The following is a 27,935-nucleotide window of genomic DNA, read 5'->3' on the forward strand; positions in this document are numbered from 1 at the left end:
TAATTTGCGACGTTTCGGCTGGAAGACCAGCCTTTTTTGAGTGTACTACAGCATTCGAATCACGCTGGTTTTAAAGCACGCGCCAGGTACTGGAGTAGCGTAAAGCACCAGGGAAAGCAATTGAGGGGGAGAATGAAAAAGACGAGAAAGAATTGATGACAACTTGAAAAGGTGATCCCCTAACGTGGATGCAGGTGTTCGGGAGGAGCGAATGACAGAAAATAAAAGGGGAAAATTCCTTTCCACACCACCTCATTGCTTTCTCAGAAAGGCAGGGGAGTGACCTTCGAGATATCGCTCATTACCGCATTTTAGAGACAAGCGTGAAGCGCTCGACCTCTGCGCAAGGAGGAGGCAACATTTCAAGAGAAACTAGTATGGATGTGGGTGAGTAGGAATGCCAACTCGGAAAAGGCTGGTCCTCCAGCCGAAACGAAACGAAAATCCTGTTATGTTTTTCAGTTTCTGGTAACTTTGTCTTATAGTGACAATCAGCTGCCAAGAAATGGCTTGTGTATATATATATATATATATATATATATATATATATATATATATATATGACAGAAGCCAACAGCCACAGACACCAAAGGGCACAGGGGTTTTTAATTTCTTTATTTTATTTTGTGGTGTTGATCAATTTAGAATATTACTGATTATGTTATCGCTTAAAGCTAATTGATTAGAAAAGCAGAAGAAAAAACAACCACATGCCGCCGATGGGATCCGAACCCACGACCTCCGAATTACGCGTCCGGTGCTCTACCTCTGAGCTACGACGACGGCTGTAAAATCTTCTGCTTTCGGGGGTATTTATGTTTACAAGTAACCTAACCTTGAGAGTGTTCATCAGCGCCACCCACGTTCATAAGCGGCGGACGCAGAACGCCCTGAGCTACCCCATGTGTGACGTAGAACGTCATCGATGGGAGAGGGTGGAACGGTTCTGGCAGCCTTGACGCCATAGGAAGCATAAGAGGGTTCTCACGCAGCTTCCACCCTCTCCGTTCGATGACGTTCTACGTCACACCTGCGGTAGCTCAGGACGTTCTACGTCCACCGCTTATGAACGTGGGTGGCGCTGATGAACACTCTCAAGGTTAGGTTACTTGTAAACATAAATACCCCCGAAAGCAGAAGATTTTACAGCCGTCGTCGTAGCTCAGAGGTAGAGCACCGGACGCGTAATTCGGAGGTCGTGGGTTCGGATCCCATCGGTGGCATGTGGTTGTTTTTTCTTCTGCTTTTCTAATAAATTAGCTTTAAGCGATAACATAATCAGTAATATTCTAAATTGATCAACACCACAAAATAAAATAAAGAAATTAAAAACCCCTGTGCCCCATGGTTTCTGTGGCTGTTGGCTTCTGTCATATTGTCACGTTGTAGTGACGGCAGTGCAGCGGTCAGGAAGACACCAACCAGTCTTGGAAACGAAGCTCTTTATTTGGGCTCACTTGCGCCCGCAAAAGCACTGAGTCACTCGGCGGCGGCGTAAGCATCAAGCGTGCTCCTCGGTCGTCGAACTACGAATGTCCGCCGCTCCCGGCATCGCTCAATTTAAAGCCGGCAAGGAAACTTCCAGATAACAAGACAAGATCATCTACAGAAATCTGGAAAAACCTAGATGCAGCCTTTGATGGCTGCGAACAATCGAGATTAGTCTGGTCGCTTCTCGCGCCACGAACAAAAGTGATAACGACCCTTTCCTGCTGCCTTGAGCGTGAACGAACACACACTGCAATGATACGTGGCATTACCCCCCTTCCAAAGAAGCATCGTCTCGATGCTTTAAAATGAAAATAAACACGGACAATGAAAACTTCCAGTCCTTCAGCGTTCATAATATGGCTTCAGGCGTACGACATGTACGACTTCCGGGCGTGTGCGGCGTCGCTGAGATGCTGTCGTGCCGTCGGGGATGACTTCGTAGTCGAGGTCACCGATGCGACGGAGAACCTTGTACGGGCCAAAGTAGCGTCGCAGCAACTTTTCACTCAATCCACGGCGGCGAACTGGCGTCCATATCCAGACACGATCACCTGGCTTGTAATCGGTGTCTCGTCGGCGCAGATTGTAGCGTCGGGCGTCGGTGTGCTGCTGGTCTTGAATGCGAAGCCGCGCAAGTCTTCGGGCTTCCTCGGCGCGATGAATGTAGGCGGCGACGTCGAGGTTGTCTTCGTCAGAAACGTGCGGGAGCATTGCGTCGAGTGTTGTCGTGGGCTTCCTGCCGTATACCAGCTGGAATGGAGTAAACCTGGTTGTCTCCTGGGCGGCAGTATTATAGGCGAAGATCACGTAGGGCAGAATAGAGTCCCACGTCTTGTGTTCGGCGTCGATGTACATGGAGAGCATGTCTGCGATGGTCTTGTTCAGACGCTCTGTCAGTCCGTTGGTTTGCGGATGATAGGCAGTTGTCCTCCGATGGCTTGTCTGGCTGTACTTTAAAATGGCTTGCGTCAGCTCCGCTGTAAATGCCGTCCCTCTGTCTGTGATGAGCACTTCGGGGGCGCCGTGTCGCAGGAGAATTTGTTCGACAAAAAATTTTGCGACTTCCGTTGCGGTACCATTAGGCAACGCTTTTGCTTCGGCGTATCGGGTCATGTAGTCGGTGGCCACGATGATCCATTTGTTACCTGATGATGAAGTCGGAAAGGGGCCGAGGAGGTCCATTCCTATTTGCTGAAAGGGCTTAGTTGGAGGTGGTATGGGGTTCAGGAGTCCGGCTGGTCTAATCGGAGGCGTTTTGCGTCGCTGACACTCACGGCACGTTTTCACATAATGGGAAACGTCGGTAGCTAGCCGCGGCCAATAGTACTTCTCCTGGATGCGGTGCAACGTGCGAGCAATCCCGAGATGCCCTGCAGTCGGCTCATCATGACATGCTTGCATAATTTCTTGCCTAAGATTCTTGGGCACGACAAGAAGATGTACTGTCCTGTTGGGCGCGAAGTTCTTCTTCAGGAGGACATTATTGTGAAGGACGAAGGACGACAGTTGGCGCTTGAACTCCCGGGGAGGCGATGCGGTCTTGCCTTTCAAATAATCAACTAGGCTTTGCAACTCAGGATCCGAGCGTTGCTGCTGCGCGAAACTGCTGGCGCTTACCGGTCCTAGGAAAGCATCGTCGTCTTCTTCTTCCGGTGCTGCGTCTACGGGGGCTCGCGATAGGCAGTCTGCATCGGAATGTTTGCGGCCAGATTTGTAGACTACAGTTATGTCGAATTCTTGAAGACGCAGGCTCCAACGGGCAAGGCGGCCGGAGGGATCTTTCAAATTGGCTAGCCAGCACAGAGCATGGTGATCGCTCACAACCTTGAATGGTCGTCCGTACAGGTAGGGGCGAAATTTCGACGTGGCCCAAATAATGGCGAGACATTCTTTCTCGGTCGTCGAATAGTTGGCTTCGGCTTTCGACAGTGAACGGCTAGCGTACGCAATAACTTTTTCCTCTCCACCATTTTTCTGAACGAGCACCGCTCCTAAGCCCACACTGCTTGCATCGGTATGGATTTCGGTTTCGGCGTTTTCATCAAAGTGCCCGAGCACAGGAGGGGACTGTAAGCGGCGCTTCAGTTCGTTGAAAGCTTCCTCTTGCGGCCTTTCCCATTTAAAAGGCACGTCAGCCTTGGTAAGTTGGGTCAAAGGTTCAGCGATGCGAGAAAAGTTCTTGACGAATCGTCGGTAATAAGCGCACAATCCAAGGAATCTGCGTATAGCCTTCTTGTCATTAGGCTGTGGAAACTCTGCGATGGCAGCCGTCTTCTTGGGGTCTGGGCGAACTCCATCCTTGCTTACGACGTGACCAAGGAACAGCAGCTCCTCGTAGACGAAGTGGCACTTCTCTGGTTTCAGTGTCAGGCCTGAAGACTTGATCGTTTCCAGCACTATCCGAAGCCTTCTGAGGTGGTCTTCAAAGCTTGAGGAGAAGACAACAACGTCATCTAAGTAGACTAGGCAAATCTGCCACTTCAAGCCTGCGAGCACCGTATCCATTACTCGCTGGAACGTCGCTGGGGCAGAGCAGAGGCCAAATGGCATCACCTTGAACTCGAAGAGTCCGTCTGGCGTAATGAACGCAGTCTTCTCGCGATCTCTTTCGTCGACTTCAATTTGCCAGTAGCCGCTCTTCAGGTCCATCGATGAGAAGTACTTAGCGTTGCACAGCCGGTCCAGTGTATCGTCGATGCGGGGGAGGGGGTAGACATCCTTCTTCGTAATGTTGTTCAGGCGGCGGTAATCGACGCAAAAGCGAAGGGTGCCGTCTTTCTTTTTCACTAGGACGACCGGTGCTGCCCAGGGGCTCCTCGATGGCTGTATGATGTCGTCACGAAGCATTTCCTCAATTTGCTTGCGGATAGCTTGGCGTTCTAGCGGCGATACGCGGTAGGGGCTCTGTCGCAGTGGTCGTGCGTGTTCGTCTGTGACAATGCGGTGCTTGGCAAGCCGGGTTCGTCGCACATTCGATGCTGATGAGAAGCAATCGGTGTACCTTTGAAGAAGACTGCGAATTTGGTCTTGTCTGCTCCGGGGTAATGCCGGGTTGATGTCGAACGTGGGTTGATGGCCTTGATCAGATGGTTCTGCGGGTTGGTCGGGTAGGGCAAATACGTCTCTGATGTCTGCCAGCTTGTCGAGGAAAGCGACCGTCGTACCTTTGTTTAGATGCCGGTATTCTTCCGTGAAGTTGGTTAGGAACACCTGGGCTTGGCCATTTCGGATTTCGGCGACTGCTCTCGCGACGCCCAATCCTCGATCCAGGAGTAACTGGGTGTTCCCCTCGATAACACCTTCGGCATTTTCGATGTCTCCAGTACCTATGCGGACGAGAACACTTGATCTGGGCGGCATGCTCAATGCTTCATCGAGGACGTTTAAGGCAACGTGATTAGTCGCGCCCGTCGCAACAGGTATGGCTTTTTCCGTGGAAAGCTTGATCGACTTAGATCGAAGGTCGATGATCGCCCGATGTTCGTTCAGGAAGTCCATTCCCAAAATCACGTCTCTCGAGCATTGCTGTAGGATCAGGAAGGTTGTCGCATAGGTTCTCCCATTTACAGTAACTCTCGCGGTGCAGCGTCCTGACGGCGTAATCAGGTTGCCACCTGCGGTGCGAATCAGCGGGCCATCCCAGGTTGTTGTTACCTTCCTGAGTCGGACAGTGAGTGGGCCACTCATGACAGAGTAGTCAGCTCCCGTGTCCACCAAGGCAGTAACCGCGTGACCGTCGACCGTAACTTCAAGGTCACTTGTTCGCGTTCTCGTATTGTACGTTGTCTTCGGTGTCCGATCTCGGCTTCGTCGAGTAGTGAGGCTGCGGTGGGCGTACTGCGACGTTACTTCACTGGGCAGCGGTAAAAGCTTCAAATCTCGCCGCGTCGTCGTCGTCGGTGTCGTCGTCGTCGTCGGTATCATCGTCGTCGGTGTTGTCGTCGTCGGTGTCGTCGTCGTCGGTGTCGTCGTCGTCGGTGTCGTCGTCGTCGGTGTCGTCGTCGTCGGTGTCGTCGTCGTCGGTGTCGTCGTCGTCGGTGTCGTCGTCGTCGGTGTTGTCGTCGTAGTTGAGGCATGGTCTTGAGTACTCGTCGATGGAGGATCTTTGTCATTGCGCTTAGAAGCAACCTCACCTCCAGAGGCTGCTTTATTTAGTTTAACCTTCGGGATTTGACATTGGTGAAAACAGCGCGAAAGAAGAAGCCCGAAGGCGAAACGAGGAAGTGACAGGAAAGAGCGCTGACTGACAACTGAATTTATTGAGCGAAACTCGCGCAGAATGGACCAACTAGCCCAGCAAAAAGTTCTGCTAGATAACCTTCGGGGGCTGGGGGAGCGTCCACGCAAGGCGTAACCTCGGCTAGGAGAAACAAAGCGCGGGGACGATGGCGACGGGGAACGTGATAGGCGGCTCGGCGATGAGTATTCTTCCCGACGCAAAAACTCCTCGATTTCGGCTGGTCGCTGGCCGGGTCGGGGTCGTGGAGCGTCGTAAGAGAACCCTCGGATGCCCAGTCTTCTGTATGGGCAGTGCCGGAGGACGTGACCGGCTTCGCCACAGTGGAAGCATAGTGGGCGGCGCTGGTCGGGAGTTCTCCACTCGTCGCATTTCCTCGGCTGCGCGCGTCGCTCGTAGGACGGGCGGGTTGGGGCGAGTGGGCGGCGGTCCAACGCAGCTGGCTGAGGGCGATAGGGGCTTGGGTCCCGTCGTCGAGGGGCAGGACGGCGCACAGCTGCGGCGTAAGTCATGGCTGGGGGTTGCAGAGGCTGCGTGGGTGTCGGCGTCACACCCAAGGCCTGTTGAACCTCGTCCCGGATGACGTCAGTGAGCGATGAAATTTGCGGCTGCGTTCCCGTTGGCAGCAATCGTCGGAGCTCCTCTCGCACAACATGACGTATAACATCCCGCAGGTCATTGCTGTTAGCGGTGTCCAGGCAGCTTGCTGAGAAAATGCGCTGCTGGCGGTCATACTTGCGGGCTCGGGCATCCAGAGTTTTTTCCATCGTGGATGCCTCTTCTACAAATTCCGCGACAGTTTTCGGTGGGTTTCGGACGAGGCCGGCAAAGAGTTGCTCTTTAACTCCTCGCATGAGCAACCTTACTTTTTCTTCTTCCTTCATGTTTGCGTCGGCACGCCGGAAGAGACGCTTCATTTGCTCAGTGTACACAGCAACGGTCTCGTTTGGGTGTTGTATGCGAGACTGTAGCAGCTGCTGGGCTCTCTCCTTTCGCACAACGTTCGTGAAGGTCTTTAGAAGCTGCTCCTTGAAGGTTTCCCAGTTCGTGAGGTTAGCTTCCTCATTCTCAAACCAGACTTTTGCTGGTCCCTCCAAGGAGAAGAAGACGTACCTAAGTTTCGTAGCATCATCCCAGTTGTTGAAGGCAGCCACACGGTCGAACTGTTCCAGCCATTCTTCGGGGTCGGTGCCAGGCGAAGCGTCGAAGGTTGGTGGCACCCGGGGCTGGTGAAGAATGATTGGAGCCGTCGGCTGGGGCAAGCTCATGGTGAACGTTCCTGCTGGTTTCGTTTCCGGGTAGGGTCAGGCAGAATCCCGAACTCAGGTGCGTCTCCTAGCAGACGTCGGCTTGCGCGGTGGACTGGACTCAGGTCCTGCGGTGAATGACTCGAAGGGCTGGCGTCACGGCTTGTAGGGGGTGTCCGGAACATGGGAGGCTACCCCGCACCTCCACCAGATGTCACGTTGTAGTGACGGCAGTGCAGCGGTCAGGAAGACACCAACCAGTCTTGGAAACGAAGCTCTTTATTTGGGCTCACTTGCGCCCGCAAAAGCACTGAGTCACTCGGCGGCGGCGTAAGCATCAAGCGTGCTCCTCGGTCGTCGAACTACGAATGTCCGCCGCTCCCGGCATCGCTCAATTTAAAGCCGGCAAGGAAACTTCCAGATAACAAGACAAGATCATCTACAGAAATCTGGAAAAACCTAGATGCAGCCTTTGATGGCTGCGAACAATCGAGATTAGTCTGGTCGCTTCTCGCGCCACGAACAAAAGTGATAACGACCCTTTCCTGCTGCCTTGAGCGTGAACGAACACACACTGCAATGATACGTGGCAATATTTATAACGAGCCCCTCATTCCCCTATATATATATATATATATATATATATATATATATATATATATATATATATATATATATATATATATATATATATATATATATATATATATACAGCGAAGTATGCGCTTTGTTAAAGGCAACATTTATATTTATTTGAGTCGACGTTTCGATCAGTCTTTGGTTAGAAACAGAAATAAGTAGGTAAAAGTAAAAAAAAAATATACATTTACAGATAAATGTGCAAAATGTATATCTTTTACTTCTATCTACTTATATCTGTTTCTCGCTCACCTGTTCTGTTTCCAACCCCTATAAAAGGGGAAACACCGGCGAAGACAAATCATTCTTGAAAAAGATCGGTCTTCGTATCGAAACGTCGAGTCAAATAAATGTTTCCCTTAACGAAGCGTATACTTCGCTACATACTCCTTTAAACAGTCAAGTACTTCATGCTTTCGCAACCTATATGCGAGATTCTGTATTATATCCTTGAACTTTGTTAGCAATAGTAGAATACGGTCTCTTCTTGCGCGTCTATCGCTTGACATGTCTTTGCAAAAAAAAAAAAAATGCGGTGACAGCACACATTTTTGTTCAAAGGTATTGCCAGAGCAGGACACGTATACCTTGTGCCTGTTTATTTTCTAACAAAAGCCCTTAAGCTCCGGAACTGCACCAACAGACAAGCAGAAAGCACGGCCCAACATGACTGACGGGGATGGTCCTGCACGGCCTTGGCGTTAAACCTGGTCCGCAATTCTATGGGCAGATGGATCCCGCATTAACGAACCGCCAGCAACGCAGCACGGAGACCTTCAACGTCTCGTAACGCGACGTCTTAAAGAACGACGAGGTGGGGCGGCCTGGCTGCGGCTCTTAATTGAAGCCCTTCACGGACGCGCGTTGCATAACGGCTCGGAGGAAGGGAAGAAAGCAAAGGTCACGGCGGAAGGCGTGACAGCGAAGCGCCGAGATTACGGTTCGCTCTGGGCGCCGCGGACTTCCCTCAGCAGTGCATCAGCGTCCTGGCGCTTCTAGTGACTTCATGTGTGATGCGGTGGACACGTGGCGTCCACGACAGCCGGTAGTTGTTTTTCTCTGCATAGCGTCGTCCGTAACCGTGTGTTGCAGAAATGTAAAAGGCTGCCATGGCCTTGTCCAACTCGGTCCCGAGGCCGTTACTTTTTTGCCAAAAGGATGTTGACTTGGGCTGGCTGATGCACACTGAGCTGGAATGGGAAAACATCACGAGAACAACAGGAAGATGATGACAAACCGACCAGGCGGGTCTCTTCCTTAGCTCCTTCAGTTGCAGTTACTTTTATGCAAGGCATCTCCTTTTCTTCATCCGTTATGTTTACACATGCGTACGTGTACTACCATCTTAAAATATAACTGGAGATAAAATAGTTTTCAAGTTTTATTTTTTCAATAGAGACGTAACGCACTTAGCTAACACCACATATAGAAGAGAATACACGAGATAGGCGTTGTTGGCCACGCTTAAGGTCGTACAACAATGCGAGGTTTTAAGAAAATAAATTTTGATCAGTCTTACGTGCTGTTACTTTGGCGGCTGATTGGCGTATACACGTTTTTAACGTGCAACATAAGATGCACCGTCGTGCCTCCAGTTATCGCTTAACCTGAAAGTCGCACCGATAAGTGACTCTGGTCATGTCTCCATGTTTTCTATTAGGAACTGCCATGTGTCGCCGTCATCATCTTCACCTAATATGTCTTCAAAAGCCCATCGAGAAGTCCATCGGGAAATTCCACCCGGAAAAGAATTATAGTAGATGGACTCGCCACACGTGGGGTGCAACCGCTTAAGAAACGCATTCTAACTGACCGCGATCACGATTGGAGACGAATTACTGCACCTTTGCTCTCTAATGCAAATGTAAATAGGTTTTTGAGGAAAGGAAATGGCGCAGTATCTGTCTCACATGTCTCGGTGAACACCTGAACTACCTGAACGGCGCCGTAAGGGAAGGAAGGTGGGAGTGGATCACTTCCTGCTGTTCTGCCGCCGATTCTCTTCTTTGAGGAGGCGCCTATTAGAAAATCCGTTTCACCAGCTGGGTCTGCCTGTGTCCTCTGAGGTTGTTCTTTCCTTTGGCGCTACTTCGCTTGGACGAAGCAACAGGAGTGCGCGCTGTGCAGTTCAAAAATTTCTTTTAGAAACACAGCGACTCCCATGCTAATATTATTTTTTTTTCTTTTTCTATTTGTTTTCATTTTTCTGATTCTCAAACTTTTAATTTATTATTATTATTTTTTTTTTTTCTGTCTCTCTTTCAGTCAATACAAAATTGAATCATTCCATATGTTGCATTCAAATTTGCACATAATGCCGTCCTCCCATCTTCGATCTCCCTGCTAACAGGTCCCCTTTCGTTGCGTCGTCCAATCTGTCAGCCTATACCCTATTAATTCTCCTTTACCTCTAAAACTCTTAATCATTCAAACAGTTCACCGCCTGTGTCTTGGCCACTCCCCCGTAGTGGGTATGTGTCATTCTACTAGAGGCCAACCAACCAAAGTTGCTATAGGGTCGTCCCCTTCAGTGGAGAACCCTGCGCAGTTCGCATCGTCACCGGTACGTGCGGAAAAGCCCGGTAGGTCTAGAGACTCGTGAGGTGACATTAAGCTGTGGAGTGAAACGCGTTTAAAGCACTTGAAAACTAATGATTGAAAGGTCGCAACATGAGTTAAGCGTCATTAGGACATGTAATTATGTAAAGCAGATAGATGCATTGCGCTGCAAAGAAGATTGCGCTCTCTATTCTGGATTCAAACACAGACCATTGGGTTGCGAATCAGACACGCTACCCCCTAGGCCACGCAGAAAAAAATTGTTTTTTTTTTTTTTTGAGGAAAGGAAATGGCGCGATAATTGTTTCACATCCCGGTGGACATCCGAACCGCACCGCATGGGAAGGGTGGTAGGCGGGAGGGAAAGACGAAATAGAGAAGGAGGTGGCGTTGTAGAGGGCTCCGGAATTGTGTCGACCACCTGACGATCTTTAACGTGCACTGACATAGCAAAGCACACGAGTGCCATTGCGTTTCGCCTCCACCGAAACGAGGCCGCCGCGGCCGGGTTCCCAGTGTGAGCTTTAAAACACGGGGGTGAGCTTTCTTGTTGTCAAAATGAGCTTGAACCTTAATTGTTATTCATACGAGGTTCATTGCTGTGCAGTGCTGTGCAGTACGGACGCAAGAGTGAGCAGAGAAAATCTGGCACGGAAGACCCAAACTGGATTTCTTCATAAAAAAAAATTCACTGGGACACACAGCTATTTTGAACATCATGAGAAGCTGTTCATGCCTGTGTCAGAAGTGACGAAACTTCCGGTCTGGTGACGTCACTTATCTTCAGCGAATGGGCGAATTTTATGGCCGACGACATATTTCTTTTTTTTTTTTTCCCTGATGAGTATTGTACTGCAATCGCATTGAGATATATGCAAAGACTGCACTCGCATCGTTCCACGGTGGAGCAGACCGGTGCGCTGATGGTGTGTCTCAGCATGTAGTTGGCGCTCACGCAGCCGCACAGCTTCTCCCACAGGTGCTGGATGCACGTCTCCTCGCACTCCTGCGGAGATATGGGACCACACACCAGGACGCTTGCACAAAACGACAAGCGAGTTGATCACACAGGTACTTGACACTCTTTAGTCCATGACGAAATGCGCATGCACATGCTGGTTGATTAGTTTTTTGGGGTTTAACATCCAAAAGCGACTCAGGCTATGAGGGACGCCGTTGTGGGGGGCTCCGGAAATTTCGATCGCCTGAGGTTCTTTAACGTGCACTGACATCGCACAATAGACGGGTCTCTAGAATTTTGCCTCCATCGAAATGCGACCGTAATGCATACTTACAACAGATGGAATTCGCTAAAGATGAAAACTAAACAAGTCAGCAGAAATTGCAAGAGTCGAATCGAAGGCGGTCGTGCAGCACAAGTATGGTATATTTGATTTCATCATAGCCTGATTGCTTTGATTAACCAGCTTCAGGGTACTGACAACTAGAAAAGGCTAGAAAATGTGTTACACTCGTTGCGAGCGTGGAATGGGAGCAGTATGATTAGTCGCAGCGCAGCACAAGTTGCGGTACCTTTCAATTCATTGTTGGAATAGCCCCGTTATTGGAATGGTAAAGTTCCTAGAATTAACTGCTGCTCATTTGTCAAGGTCAACAACTTCATCAGGCTAGCTAAAGCAGCGGCAAGAGAAGTGCTTCTTCCATATCTCCTCTCCAATTAATCCTGTCCTATGCCTGCTGTGACCACATTATACCCGTAAACTTCTTAATCTCATCCGGCCACCTAACTTTCTGCTGCCCCTGGAGTGCTTGCCTTCTCTTGGTATCCAGTCCCTTACCCTTGACGGTCATCGTTTATCTTGCCTTCGCGTTACACGGCCTGCCCAAGCACATTTCTCCCTCTTGGTTTCTACTAGTATGTAATTAACCCGTGTTTGTTTCCTGATCCCCTCTGCCCTCTTCTTGTATATTAACGTCACACCCATCGTTTTACTTTCCATAGCCCAGTGCGTTGTCCTCAATTTCTATTCAACCCTCTCCTTCAGCCACCACGGTTGGGTCCGATAGATGAATACCTATAAGACACCGCTGCTATACGCTTTTCTCTTGAGGGATACTGGTAAACTGCTAATAATGATCTGAAAGTACCTGCCAAATTCGTTCCACCAAATTTTTATTCTTCCGGTTATTTCGATCTCGTGGTCCGGGCCAGCGGTCACTACCTGCCCTATATAGATGTATTACTCCACCAATGCCAACGCTTCTAAACTGCTGTTCGCTTCCGATACTGTTGAACATTACTTTGGTTTTCTGCATATCAATTTCTAGGCCCACTGTCCTGCTTTGCCTGTCTAGGTCATTGATCATGCTTTGCAGTCCGTCCCCTGAGTTAATTAGCAAAACAATCTCGTGAGTGAATAGCAGATTACGAAGGTATTCTCCACTTGTATTCCCGGCTCTTGCCAATCCAGAGCTCTGAATGCCTCCTGTAAACACGCGTCGAAGGGTACTGAGGAGATCGTGTCTCTCTGCCAGACACCTCTTTTTGATTGGGATTTTATCACTTTCTTTATGAACGACTATAGAGGCTGTGCAGCAGACTGGAAGCTTTAGAGTATCTAGGACTTGCAACGTTGGAAGCTTTGTTGGTGAAGGTTCCTTTCTCCACTCTAATCACTGAGCCGAAGAGGTAAAATATATTCACTGCGGCAACGCTTGTTTTTTTTTCAACGTACGGCAAATGGCGACGAACCCTTGCTTTCACTGACATTAACGCCAGTGTTGGCGCAGTCTCAGTCGCTATCGAAATGTGCGACCATGAGCAGGCATTAGATGCGCATTCAGAGTTATGTGCGCTTTGTTCGAACTTCGGAGGGTGACGGGAATGTTCAAATGAATCCGCTGTTTAAAGTAATGGCGCCAGTTGCGTTTTGAAGCGAAAAGCTTCACTACGAGAGTCGAAGCTGAGCTTCGCGTGAGCCGGTGCACAGATTTGCCAGTTCTGCGCATGCGCGAAACCGAGTGACGTCACAAACGGTGCAGGTGGCGGCAGCCGTCGCCGTCGCCGCCGACTCCGTCGCCTGACCTTTCGCCGCAGCCGCGCGCTACTGCGCATGTGCGCCGCCGCTACCGCTGCGCGCGCTACTCCTCTTCGCCACCGTTTCACCTTTCAATGCGCTACTGGGCTATAAATGCGCTTGTCAGAGAATAGGCGATCGCACTCGCCATGGAAGGAGAAGCTACCCGGACGCGGCTGTAGAAAATCTACCGATCCAGAAGTGCTAGTTTGGGAGTTGGCCGAAAAGCAGCGAACAAATGAAAAGCGCAAAGCTAAACGGATGGCCGAAACGCCAGAAAACCGGGCGGAACGCCTCTCAAACCAAGCGTAAATGAAGATTTTCGCTTGTATATTCAGGCTTAACCAGAGCTGAGCCACTGCCATTTTTTTTTATAGACGCTGTGCAACTTAACAACCTAAAACCACAGTGCCCAAACAAAATTACGATGAAAGACGCGAGGACGCGGGGCAAGCGCGGTCTCGTCTCACGAACCAGTTCTCTTCTTTACTACCCAACCTTTTACGGATTTAAAATGGTTGGAAGGTAATTATTCTTCATTAACTAATTGTAGGAAAGGCACATTAAGAAGCGCAAATGATAGCGGTTAATCGACACAAAGACGAAAGCGTGAATTGCAGCGCTAACTGGAGTTTATGATGTCCTAGCGAAAATAAATGGACCAGGGCAGGACATGTGGTGGGAGGAACCAGATAGCGGGCGGTCCATTAGGGTGACAGAGGGGAGCGCAAACGATGAGAAATGTGTTGCCAGGGGTGGCCGAGAGCCACATGAGCAAGGTAGATAGATTAGATCGGGAAGGTGTTAGGATGGCGGCTGACGCCGGATGGAGCTAATTGGATTTATGTGGGAATAGGCCTCTGTCCTGGAGGGGGCACAACTAAGCCGATGGTGGTGTTTATGATTAAGATGTCAACTATACTGTGGTGTTAACTGCAAACCACTGCAGCTACAGTCTTGGTCAAAAGTCCTAAGGCTATAGCATTCACTAGTAGTGAAATGAATGTCCCTAGAATGTTCCGTGTAGCGGATCATCCAGAACACAAGTCAACCAGGAAGCTTCTCTACATCCAGAAGAAACCTTATGCTAGCATTTCAAGGTTGTTCGGTCTTTAATAGTGCTTTGATGGCTCTATTATGGGGCTGACCAAGACTGTACGTGTGAGTTCGTCCCACTTTCTTTTTATCGCGCTGGATGCTGCGAGCACTCTAACTTAATGGACAATATGTTCATCATCTTGGGTCCACGAAGTCCACTGCAGAGACCGCCACTTACTCCTGTCCCGCGGCAGCCGAAGCGACACTGTGCCAGTGAATTTATTTAGCTCATCACTACATCTGACTCTGTGCCGGCCGCGAGCACATCTTCCTCGCATCCGTGCTCGTACTCATGATCAAGTTGAGCACTTGTGGTGCTCGACCATACGTGCTCAGTGCGCGGCAAGGTGCCAGCAGTCACCAGAAAGCCACGACTGCTTTTCGGTAAACGTGGCTAGCTCCCCCGCCTGACATCGCCGTCAACCGGGCCATCGAAAGAGCTCGGATGGGGCGTGAAGACAGTTGGCAAGAGCTACACCGTCCATCTATGCCAACTGAGCACCCGGACTGCCTAGAATTACGAGCTAATCTATACGGATACATCGTGAAGTTATCGCTTCCTCTTGAATTTTAACCCCACTTGTCTGCGTCATCGAGAAGCCGGACCATTGAAAATGATGAGGAGTATATGAAATTGATAAGACCCAAAATTTATTCCATTTATTAAATACCTTCTGAACACAAACTAAGGCTGTAGATGACAACGTAGCCGCAAGCAAACGCGTTCTGCTTTCCTGTTTACAGTTATGGGCGAGGCCGCTGAATAAGCCAATAAAAAAGAACAGACGAGAGTTATATTTGGGAAGAAAGCGAACTAAACGCTTTCATCAAACTTTCCCTGGCAACAGCTCTGTCTCCATATTTGTGCGTTAGGACTTTGCAAACGACGTCTTACAAAACGCAAGGCGTATTCCCGCGCTTCCGGCAGCTGTATACGTTCCTCGGAAAGACGGCGAATATTCGTGGCGTTTCGTTGAGACCTCCTCTCTTTCTCGCTGTCGCGTGCGTTCGCCGCCCGCGGATATAAATACCGCTACAAGAAAGTTGTCCGTTTGGCGACAATAACTGAGACACACCCAATCCGATTGCGGGCTGCTTCGAGCGAAAGCAGCAGCTGCTATTACAGCTGGTCGAGGGGCGTGCTTGGATGGATTCCACGAGGCGGAGGGTATATAGTCGCGCAATCAAACATAATTGCGCGCGTCGATTGGCTGGTCGCTTGCGGCGCTACTCGCCTGGGAAGAGAGTACTGTGGAGACTGCCGACCGCGTCGAATCCGATCGTGAAAATTAGTTATTGCCGCCGTTATTTCCAGAGAAGTTGAGTTACAGAGGTAGGCGTTCGTCATTCGTAGGCGTCATGAATTAATGTGACCTTCTTTTTTTCTTAACGCCTTTTTCTTTTGAAGCTCTTTGGTACTGATGTATTGGGAAGGGACGTGCCCCACCCCGAAGTGCAGGAAAATACGCGTTGCTGGGCGATGCCCGCAGCTTCATTAGCCTACGCTTTGTCATCACTTCGTGTATCCACGCGGAAACGCCCGGGAAACGCGCGGCTTGTTTTAAATAATGTGTAAGAAAACGTTTTAGCAATACCAAAGCCATGGGCAGTGAGAACAATTGGAATTCGTATGATTACTGTCTTAATAATGAAGTTATGTGGGCGACTGATGGTATAAATACGCCGTGCACACATGACTGAGGAGTATTTGGCAACGTGTACTGATGATTAACCTAGCTTCCTCGGAGCATAACTCTGCTACAAGGTGTTTTGCCTGCTTCGGTATTCCGTCGTGACTTAGCTAAATCAAGACGCTAACTCAGGCGCACAATCAGGAGCACATTCCACCGCAGTGAAACAAAGATATTGCTAGGGTATCCGATATCCGACAACTCTGGACAAAAATGTTTGTGAGCGGGAAAGAGTTTATGAATGCATTTTTGTTTCATATATGTAAGATTTCACTACAAAAATCAATATATCCGCAGATCTCCCTTCGACAGTTTTTGCTATTGTGAAAAGCGTTCCCCATTCGTTTTCTATGGCAGTCTTAACTGCTCCATGCGAGCGATGGAAAATGTTTAAAAGAAAGATTTTGCTACGCATTGAAAGAACCAACCACTAGCTTAAATATTTCCATATCAGTAACTTACAATTTTCTAGTATTCAGAATTTCTGTCCAAGAATGTTGGACATGCAGCGCACTGGCTTCGATTGACATTAGCTTGCAATCAAACCTACTTTCGTGGCTTTTGGGTTTGAATTGCTGCTCTTTCTTTACATTAACATTGATAGCGAACCAAACAGATAGGTACACAGGAGAGAACAGCACACACGCGCTTGCTTGCTGTTGCGTTATGAGTGTTAACGTTGAGTACCCACTAGCCTGAACCTTCACACTACTCGTTCGCATTCAGCTGCTATCGTCTCATCGAATGGTGTTTACCTTGTCCTGGGTCTTCGAGAATCCAGTTCTCGTCTTGGTGTCGTTGAGTCGGTGGTAATCTATGCACGCTGTCTCGTAGGGCGGGGGCAGCGTGAACACGTCGGTCTGTGTCAGCAGAGAGGGAGATAGACAAAGCGTCAGTGCAGAGCTTGGGGCTACAGCCTAACGCGATACACCTCCCTGACCTCAGTGCATCTCGCACATTATGGGCTGCCATGAAAACTGGCCGCGTTTACATGGCTGCGACAGAAGCGCATCTCTGTAAATGCGACGTTTGCTTGGAAAAACAGTTGTTTCCTGGTGCGTCAAAGCAAGGACGTTTCATTGAACTCACTCACATTCAGCTGCAACGCAGTGGGGTGCCAACACGGCGGGCTCTTCGGTGTTCTTATGGAACTCCAGCATGTTGAAAGGGCTTTTTTTTTACTGACTGCATATTTTAAAGATGAAGTTGTCAGGAGAGCAGAATGCTGCGAACTAATGAGCGCGAGGAGGTTTAAGTATAGTGCCTAGAGTACATTCTAGGCACTATAGTTTAAGCGCAGCCAGTGCCATTTGCCAGGAAAGGGCAGCAGCAAAGCGAGGAGAGAGCATCCGATGAAAGCAGCTCAACAGAAAGCACGTCGGGAAGTTTAAAGTTTAATCGAAAGGGGATGTTAAAAAAAAAAGTAAAGAAGAACATGAAACGTTCGAAATGTAGCGACGAGGTGACGGTGAGCTCTCTACAAAACAGTAGGGCAGATGTTGCTGCCAGAAAGCAGGGGGCAGGTGGTGGCATTCCTTTCGGCGTCAGACGCACAGACGGTGTATCGAAATCGCGCAGAAATACAAGCATACACAAAGGTTTACTGCATGTGCCTGACCAATCAACAAATTTCGCAGAGCGGAACGCTTATTCGTGTCTTCTCCCTACGTTCGTCTTCCTCTCTGTGTTGCGCTAACATCAGTCCTTACAATTATTTCGGAGGGCATCGCAACCTCCTGAAACCACCGTGACACGGCTTTGGTTGCGGAGAAAGAGCGCTTGATGGTGAGGCTCGAACGGTGTGTGCCGCCGGCTCGCTCTGCTGGCCGCGTGCTTCCCCTCGCGGCTGGCCCGTCAGCGATGAGTACGTTCGCAAGCGGTCACCTGCTTGGCCGAGATGACGTATTTGTGGGTGGCCGTCATCATGATGGTCCTGGGCAGGCCTCCCGAGAAGCTTCCGGAGTCGTGCACAGTCGCCATGATGGCCTGGTTGCCCCCGGGGTCGCGACCGGCATGCACCGTCATCTCCAGCTCTGGGCGCCACCGCCGCCAAGGAGATAGATGCAGGATGGGAGAGAGGGGAGACTCTTAATGGCGTCTTTCGCAAAATGCGGAGTTTTAGTCTGGAAACAGGAAAACGGACCACACTGAGGTGCTCACGGAAAAAAACGCTCCTTCCTTTCGGGACCTTTTCGGCTTCTTTATGAGGAACGCGTGCACGATTTTGCTCTCCGTCGAGGACGCGTCTCCGAGCAGGGTAGGACTGAAGGCCAGCTTCTCACGAAGCTGCCCTTGAGTGACCTCTTTCAGAATAGCTTTGACTTTCTTATTAGGAATCGGTTGTATGCTCCTGTTAGATTGTTTGAATCAATGGACTTTGGCCCATTCGCTCTAACCGTAAGTCTCAGAAAAAAAGCAGATTATTCGACTTTGAGGCACAAACTGCGAGCCTCAGTGCTGAATATTGTTGAATCGATATTTCGTCGTTATTCCATCTAGGCATTTCCGTCATGATTAACAGTATGCGCGATAACTTTATTGCCTGGGCGTTCAGATTTTGGATCAAGAACTGTTTATTAGTCAGTCTGGTCAGACGTTTCAGGTCAAACTCGCGCTGCCTCGTCCGTCTGACACCGGCCACGCGCTTACTAATTCGTCAATCAATTGCCTCGTAGTTTTCGCGGTACTAGCCGACCGTGATAAATGATCTGACGTTAATTGAAAGCAACAGAGAATATAACGCGCTAGAGGTCCAGACAGAACTCATCCCTCACCCTGACGCTTCCGGGACATGCACACTACCGGCACAGGCGGCGTAACTCACTGTATTTCCAAGGCTCGGGACATTCGGCGAAAGCCGTTTCTGCTTCTTTGAGCTCGGCCGCCAGGTCGAAGTCCATGGAGTAGCAGACAGTGTGCAGCACGTACGTGTATGCGACCTTCCACCTGGTAGAGGGGAAAGATAGTATATAGGTTAGGTTGGGCTCCCAGAAAAGAACTAGAAGTAAAAATGCTTAGCCCGCGCTGCTTATGCCACAATGGTCTTAAATCAATCAATCAAACATAATGAATAAAAAAAATCAATGAAGTCTTTATTCAGTAAACATGGTGCAGTTCCTCAGGGGGCTAGCAAAAAAACGGCCTGGGGGACATGGATACTGTTTTTTCTTTCAACATCGCATAACGCTTAACGCTGAACCCTTAAGAGTAGAATGCGGTAGAAGAGTAGAATGTATGTGTGTGCGCCGGTGCAGGTGCAGCTGGTGCAGGTGCGATGCGCCACTTCCCCGGCGGGTGGCTCAAACACAGCCACTGGTGGGGCTCGCCAGACCCAGGTTACTCTTCCCGAGCATTACTGCACCCTGCTACGGTGGGCAGGTTGTGGTGACGTTACAAGGTCACGTGACTTTGTTGGCAGGTGGGCCGCCTGCTTTTTTTGCTCACCACGCCGACGACGACAACGATGACGCCGGAGTTTCTGCAGAACGGGAACCTTAACGCTACCGAGTTGAAGAAAGGAATAAAATATGCGGGAGCAATTGATTTACCACCATTGATCTATCCACTATCCCCAAAGGGAGGGCCCAGCTCAGCGGCATTTATCATGAGGTATGAGGGATACTCACGTAGAAAGAAAGGGAGGAAACTTATTGCGACGCTTTTAGAGCAATGAATCTTATCCTGACAGAAATGCGGGAGCTCAGGCGCAACTGAAGGCATGCGTGTAGAATGCGCTCAACGTGTTCTGGGTTGGCGGTAGAAAGCACGCTGTTGTGCCGCCTTCTGTGGTCGCAAACGCAATGCGGGTGACCGCGGTGGGTGTGCACAGTGTAAGCGGAAATCTCCTTGTCAATTCTCTATGCAGACGGTGACTCGAATCGTGGCCATAAAATTGCTTGGGCCGCCGTTTATAGCTGCCTTCGTTTTTGTAAGCATGCGTTTAAACAAATTTAAGCAATCTTTTAATAGAAAATCACATTTTCCGCTTGTTGCAAGCACTATAGACAAAGCGGTACGAAGCAATGGTTTCGCGTTCTACGCATAAAATGCGGTCACTTTTGGCATTAGTTAGCAGCTGTCGTGTCAGCACGACGTTATCACTGATGTTGCCAGCGCAGGTCGTGAAGCAAAGTAATTGGTAGACGCTGATTATGCGCTTCGTTACAACGCTGAAATAAATTTGCATGCAAATGAGGATTAGAGGTGAATGACTACGTATTCTAAATAGGCATGTCGTGGCTGGCGTAAGAGAGGAGTAATATGGATCAAGGCTGTTGTCATGCTGTGTGTGTAATGGGAGTCCTCATACGGATGGCGATGACGTAATTACGTGCTTTCAATAGATATTGCTGCTTTTGATGGGGATATATCCATCAACGCGGGTGTGATCTAGGCCATATAACATGATGAATGAACATGCATGGTCCGTAGGGTGTTTTCATTCCGAGGGATACATATATCGAAAACCTCCATGGAGGAAACCTATGCGGCCAGCTTTTAGCGCACAATAGATCAAGGCGTTAGCTTTATTACGTAACAGCAAGTAACATCTCTTATGGCAGCTTCGCTTTTAAAAGATGTAGGTGATGTAATTGGCTACACACTAACAGAACACCGGCAGAAAATTAAGCCATCTAATATTTTTCAGGGTACAAGCAAGAAGGCAACAGCCTCCAAGGATTTATACAAACGGCGTTATCTCTAACGCTCTTGTCTGTCCTCAAGCTTCCCGACAAGGCTCAGCACGTGTCGCCGCCGGGAGCTTGTTCGTAATCGGTGTTATTTTATGCGGACAGGGAATTCCTACGTAAGGTGATTAATCATGCTGCTTAGCCACACTGTAACTGACCTTGGCAGGGGTATATGACAAAACGGAGTGCTGAGTCGAAAAGAAAAAAAAAAGAGAGAACGCCGGAAAGCGGCGATTGGGATGCCCTCGTATGACTGGTAGCGAAGTAGGGGCCACTTAATGACCATTCTTGTTATTATGCGCGCGCTTATAATTGCCGAGACTGTAATTGCGCATGTCCCTGCGCTGCTTTTTCCGGCCCTCTGACGCAACTGACGCCCTTTGGTGGAAAGCTGCGGCCTGATCGGTGTGGCCATTAAAAGGCGACTGAACTGTTTGTGGCCACATAGGGAACGGCACGAAAACGAGCACTTCTCTCTTCTGCGTACGCACGTTCGGTTTGCTTTGCTGATTTCCGCATGTTCACTTCCCGTTCCCCTGCAGATATCTCGTAATATTGCCGTCACCCAGCGTACGACTCGCATGCCTTAAAGCAGTTGTGTTTCATGGTTGCGTCCAGTGACCGTCAACGGAGAGTTCTTGATTCTTAGATACGTGTCTACGTTCTTCCTGGTATATTTAGAGCTGCTGGAGTGACGTCCTACAGTTTGCAAGGACAGGCTGATGGAACTTCCGACGCAGTTCGAGCTCCCTCCCTCCCTCCCTCCCTCCCTCCCTCCCTCCCTCACTCCCTCCCTCCCTCCCTCCCTCCCTCCCTCACTCACTCACTCACTCACTCACTCACTCACTCACTCACTCACTCACTCACTCACTCACTCACTCACTCACTCACTCACTCACTCACTCACTCACTCACTCACTCACTCACTCACTCACTCACTCACTCACTCGCTCACTTACTCACTCATATATAAATCGATTCATTTGAGCTATCAATCCATCACTGAAAGACAGGAGTGATGAGACATAACATCCATAACAGTACTGCATGAAGAAAATGGCATTGTGCGCGGCACAGTGCCGGAAAAATGCAATCCAAGATCGTGGGTCAATATCGGCCCCACCCCCTAAATCCTATCCAGCGTACGAGGTGAACATAAGGTTGCCGGCCTGAGGCATGTGGTGGGCGCGCATAGATTCTAAAGAAACTAGCAAGGACAGTTAATACTTTATTTTCGTGGTGCCACGCAACTACATAACCTGAGCACGTTGCTATTCATATTTGTCATCGGCGGCCAATCCGTTTCTATTCGAAACGCAAACTCGCTCGTGATTGCAGCAGTGCACATGAACGGACTGTTACAAGGATGGTAAGCGGCGAATTTTTTATAGTGTCCTCATTCCACCTTTCGGTGAATATACTTGCTCTGTAAAGGAAACTCTGAGACAATACTGAGTTTATAACCTGAGTAGCTACACAACGAGCTATGAACTACAGGAGTTGCCGTTGATACAGTTTCCCTGCTGGATATTTTTATCACAAATATGATGTCTCCTGAAACGGAGGTTGGCCTGTTATCTTTTGAAACAAGTAACTATATCCCGCGCCGCCGCGGTGGCTCAGTAGTTAACGCTCGGCTGCGATTGTAATATGGCCTCCTTTCATTCCCGGGTCCAGTTTCTTTCTGCCTCGTAGATCACAACCGCGAAGTCCAAATGGACCTTTCGGTGTAGCGACCACGTTATTAGTTTACACTGCGCTTTGCTCCAGGCTTGTAACGCAAAGATGCGCGTTTCGCCCCGCTTTTTACTGAAGGGAGCTTGCGTCCAAATAGCGCCTCTTCGTCAGATTCTCTAACAATGTTGTCGCTGGGTTCGTCCCTGTAATACCTTGTGAGGCTAACCGAATGAACCCGAAGTTCGCTCAATGACGCCACGCGCCTCAGAAGCAGCGGTGTTGTTGTGCCTTCATGGCTTCGCACGAAGGCAACAGCTTCGGCGTGGCCTACTACACGCAAGCGCCGGTCGTCACTGCAATGAATGACTGTTATCGAGTGGTGTCAGAGCGAGAAAGACGAGCGGTTAATCTCTGGGAACCTCGTGGACACACTGTTCGCAGATAAGGGAACCGGCGGAGTCCCCCACGCTGCAAGGTGTCCCTTATCAGCGGAGCGTGCGCGCCCTCGTAATTGAACGCATCACACCCTCCTCCTCGTGGCCTAGTTCGGTAACGTCGGCACCCCAGACGGCGGCGGCACCACTTCTGTCGAGGTGATGGTGCCGTCGTGTGACGGCGCTGTCGAGGTAAACGACCTGCGCGCAGCCGTCGTCCGCTCCGGTCTCATCCGAACGGAACCGGAACGCGATCCTTCCTCAACAGGCTCTCGCTGTCGCGTCGGCTACTTCGTGTCCGGTCAAGCTTGCAAGCACAAGATGGCGCATTGATCGAAAGCCGACCACCGCTGTTCTGGGCTCTTATCGGCTGCGGGGGGCCAAAGTTTGATTGTGACGCGCGTTTGACGCGAGGGAGGTGGTACTCTGAACCAATCGCGCGCGCTTATCACTTCGCTGACGTATGGCTCTCAGCAGGCACCCACTCGGGCCTACTTTGCGTTCTCGCGCATGCATTGTATAAACAGCCTGCTTAAGATGGGCCACGACTCGGCGGCCAAAGACCGCACTCAAGGCCGAGTGGTAAAAGTGGCTTTAACCTGAGTTACCTAGCCAGTAATGGCGTCTCGAAACCCCGCGTGAGAGCACAGGCGCTCCACTGACAGCGGATCTTCTTCACTGGTGTTGCAGCGAAGGCGGCGTAAATAATTTAACATAGCCCAAAGGCTTTCAAGCATGGTTACTGTGGAAGTGTCGCGGTCTGTTGGGTCATTTAAAACGAAGCCGCTTAGATGGATGCACATGAGTAACAAAATACATGGACAATTCCTCTTTTCAAGGAATTTATAAGAACACACCGGGCGAATGTGGACAGGGGGGAAGTGCGTATCACCTGCACCACGATGCTGGGATTGCCGACCACGTTGCATAGTCGCCTAATTTTGTAGTCTTGTAGAAGTAACGTTTGTGCGCACTTTGAAAGAGCCACATCTACAAGAACATCGGAGGAGGCCTCTTCATTCCATTTAAGCACATTAAAAGCTCTTTTATCTCGCAGCGGCGAATTCTACGGGACAAGTTCATGTTCATTGCTGTAGCGCACTGCGCTGTCGTGATATTTTTCCGACTGTCCCAATTATCTTTCTGCGATGCAAACCATACCCTTGTAACAAAATGCTTACGTTTTTCTCACGAGGTGGGCAGAGAACTGACGAGTCTTTGTCCAAATTATAATTTGCCAGTACCAAAGAGTACTACTCTAACTTCATTTCAAGATGATGTTTAGCTTGACAGGTGCGCTAGTAGAACTGAATAAGCAACGTTTTGAGCAGCTCAGACATTTCATCAGGTTTCGCACTGTGGGACGGATGGTCTTCACTCCAACTTTTCTTTCACTACTTCCTGTCTATAAAAATATCCACGTGCATTGTCTTTACATAAGGGAGAGTGTCTAACTTTACTCCGTCATATGTTCGTGTGCGTATAGTTTCGGAAAAACAAGCACGAGCAGTAGGGTGAGATGTGCTCACAGTTTTCGGCACTCGAAGTCTCGGCACAGGTCCGAACGGGCCTTCATGCGGCAGTCGAGGATCATGTCCTGCGGTGGGAATGCCTGCTCGATCAGGTTCTTCAGGTGGTCGGCGTTGAACTGCATGGTCGCGTCCTGCGATGAACAAGAGCGAGCGCCCCGCAGCTTGTGTAGGGACCCTATTTGCTAAACTTTTATACGACATCCAAGTAGACGCTTCACGCGTGGCAATCAAATGCAGACTCTGTTAAAGACAGTTGGTGCTTGAAGCACCAGCGGCCAGAGCCAAAACGAAAGGAAGACCAGAATGAAGACGAAGCTGGCGAAGCTCGTGCTCGCTACACTGGCTTCGGAGCGGCAACGCTTGAGCAAAGATTGTGTCCGTCCACACTATCTGATTCGCTTCATTATACTTGGTGGAGGTGCTTACCTACGTTATACAAGACGTAAGGTAGATACAGTGGGGCATCATGCCGTTGCCTACTGTCTCCACTAGGAGACCTCTCCTTCAGAGCCATGGCGAAGACAAGTATTAGCGTTAAAATGTCGGCTCCCCTTTTTGGCCCCTTCATCCAGGTCACTACAATAGTCCACTCGTGAAGTCAGCTATCTGATGGTGTAGATACAGTATTCAGTCTTAGCGGCATAGCGTCAAGGGAGTCAGGTTATTGCGGCAAATATTCCGGCTTTGCCGCCAAAAACTTGATGAGGACCGAGGGTTTGACCGCGAGTGAGTGAGTGAGTCCGCGCGTGCGTGCATGCGCAAATTTTGCTTGAACAAGCAATATTTAGACAAGAACATTTTTGCAGTATCCACCTGGGCCGCTTCTAGCATTGAGCTGTAGCTGCACTTCGATAGAGCGCCACTTCGATACAGGCTCAGCTATACCAGTGTCTGACTCTTGACCCTCATAGACTGAGTTGCTTTGCGCGCGCGCGCGCACGCACGCACGCACGCACGCACGCACGCACGCACGCACGCACGCACGCACGCACGCACGCACGCACGCACGCACGCAGCCGTCTTTCCTCGTAATAGGACTAGTAATGCTTTCGCATTAAAACCGCCAGATAAATAAGTAGAAACTGGACGATCTCTTGTTCCACATGTGCCTGAAGGTACTGAGGAATATATTGCTACGTGTTTTGTTGACCTGCTTAACAGCCTTGATGATTCGACTATCGCAGAACATTTTGGGGATACGCAGGAATACCCCATCCCCCAGCAACTAGCGTGCGTATTGTTCAGGCGACATTATGAGCGCGCCGTTCGGGAGGTTTGCAGAGGCGGAGCGTACACGCTGCCTTTGACGCCGCTGATGTGACGCCACTGAAAAGGCCTTCCCTCTTTCTCCGGTAAAACTTGAGACACCTTCTCTGCATAGCTCGGGTGGAGCTCGTTTCTTCCGAGGCGCTCTTGTCTTTTGGCGGGAGCTGTGCTCGTGCACGATGAAATGATCAATCACTTATGGCAACCTGCTTGCGCTTAGCACGCGCATGAATCGGGCATCTGCCAGCGGGACCGCAAAACGTCACGGAATCGCTCGACTATCGCGCTCGACCACTGATCTCCACAAGGGAGCTGGATGGCGCATCGGGTGCCCGAAAGTGAAGCCACCGGAAGTGAGCGGCCTTGTCCCGGAAGTCAGCCTTTGGCAGTGCACGAAATTGGACCTCAGCGCGGTTTTTCAGTTTCAGTTTTCAGTTTCAGCATTTCGTCTTTTCGCCGCTCTCGTCTTTTTCCATGACAATGCCTACCTGTTGGGCCGTCAACTGAGCGAGGAGATCAGCAAAGTCTTCGGGAAAGACGTTTAAAAAATAAGGGTCCATTGCATCGCAATGGGACGACACTAGCAGACGACAGGACGTCGCTACAGGCAGCAAGTATGGAGCCTTGTCTGCTCAGCTCTATGTCCTTCCGTGGCGCTAGCGTCGCCAGTTCTGTTCTTTACTGTTATGCACGTTCCCGCGCTCAAGCCCAAATTGTGCTATCAATTCAAGAAAGAATAAGTGGAAGCCTTCACCAGGCAGCCGACTTTGCAGTGACCATTTCACATAATTATGTTTAGACCGAACCGGAGCGAGGGCGAGTCTACTGTCTGGTGAGTTGCCGGCGGTGTTCGGTTAGTTCACATTGGCACCTCCAAAAGTTATGGTACTGCTTTTTCGACGGAGCGTGTCATGTACTGTTTCGTACTGTAGCAAGTTATGCCTTAATGGGCTTTTATTCGTGATGCTTGGTGCAGTTGACTTCTAACAGCGCTTCTCATGCGCTGCAGCATTCTTCTTTCTCGTCAGTCGTTTCTCTCATAATGTGCATCTGAAACGTGGCTGTGCTTTGGAGTTAGGTTAAAAGCATGTCTGGAAGGTAAATGACACCCTAAAGCTATAAACATCACCTGCCATCGATGAGAAGAGTCACTGTCCGCCACCAACTCGAAACTGAAACTGCGGCAGCTGTATAACGAGCAGCCCTTCGAGGGTGAGGTTATCCGCGCCATCATTCGCCTTTTCTTTTCTACACGAAAATTCGGTTTCAAGATGATCAAGCCTCAGTGTCATTCCACTACATTTCCTTTACACTTGGAAGACAAGAACCAGATGAGAACATATTGTTTAATGTACGTGTCCCTTTGCCGCGGCAAGTCTGAGACCTGCATGCTTGTTTCCTTCGGTTTCTCTGAAATTGTAAAGCTCTGCACACAACGCTAACATTTTTCGCGTTCAGCTTGCTTGTTCCTTTCATACGACAGCAGACATTACACGAGAACAACGCAAAAAACTGAGAACGAAAGTGTGAAAGACGCGACTTTTTGCATTGAAATACACAGCAGACATACGACTTCCGGGACAAGCCGTCCAACTTCCGGTGGCTTCACTCGGCTCATCTCTGACAGCGGGAATGCGGCACCCAGCCACCTAGTGGAGATCAGTGTGCTGACCGACCGCCGCGGGCCGTCTCTGAGAGGTTTCTGGTTTGCTGGGTTGTTACGAGAATGAGCCTCGCAACGTGATTCGTTGAATCCGGTTTTAGATTGATAAAAAAAAAAAATGGCTGGCGCTTTAGCATGGCTAAGCACGAAATATTGTGCGAAAGCACAGTTTTGCAAGTGGACACTACTGCCATGTACCTGAAAGCGCGATTGAGGTGGCCACTCACCCAGGGTGCCATTCATGCGCGTCTTCAACTTTTTTCATCGCCAATGCCAATTTAACTAATGTACACCGGCGGCCTATGCTCCAGTGCCGCGCTTCTGCAGCAATGTTGCCAGAGCCAACGCGTATTGCTCTGGTGCCGTGTTTCTACCACAGCGTTGTCCACGCCAACGCGTGCAGCGCACATCTCTCTGTCACTACTGCCACATAGGTGAAAGTGCGAATATTGGTTTGATAGTGGTATTAGTTGATGAAGACGACGATGTGCAATGCAGAGAGCGAGAGTGTTGCAGTTTAATACGAGGCTTGTTCGGCTGCGGTGATAGCCTAGTGGTCTCGCGCAGCTGACCTGTTCGCGCCGCCGCGGGTTCGAATCCCAGTCGCGGATATTTATTTGCTGTGTTTTTATCCATTCCTTTCACTTGGCTCAGACCCACAAACATCGCAAC

General features: G+C 49.8%; 1 protein-coding gene across 1 annotated transcript in view; it reads right to left on the minus strand.

Moving 5' to 3' along the window:
- The window catches only part of LOC149364998 (uncharacterized), a 104,932-nt gene that overhangs the window by 19,077 nt on the left and 57,920 nt on the right, over nucleotides 1–27,935 (minus strand). Inside the window, exons 15-19 of the mRNA XM_089570229.1 lie at nucleotides 24,332–24,465; nucleotides 18,825–18,946; nucleotides 17,885–18,033; nucleotides 16,756–16,860; nucleotides 11,065–11,179 (exon numbers count right to left, since the gene is read on the minus strand). Of these exons, the coding sequence (XP_089426355.1) occupies nucleotides 11,065–11,179; nucleotides 16,756–16,860; nucleotides 17,885–18,033; nucleotides 18,825–18,946; nucleotides 24,332–24,465 (625 nt within the window). The remainder of the gene's footprint in view (nucleotides 1–11,064; nucleotides 11,180–16,755; nucleotides 16,861–17,884; nucleotides 18,034–18,824; nucleotides 18,947–24,331; nucleotides 24,466–27,935) is intronic.

The sequence above is a fragment of the Amblyomma mixtum genome, chromosome 2, assembly GCF_055824585.1.
Source record: "Amblyomma mixtum isolate Tamu chromosome 2, ASM5582458v1, whole genome shotgun sequence".
Taxonomy (NCBI): Eukaryota; Metazoa; Arthropoda; class Arachnida; order Ixodida; family Ixodidae; genus Amblyomma; species Amblyomma mixtum.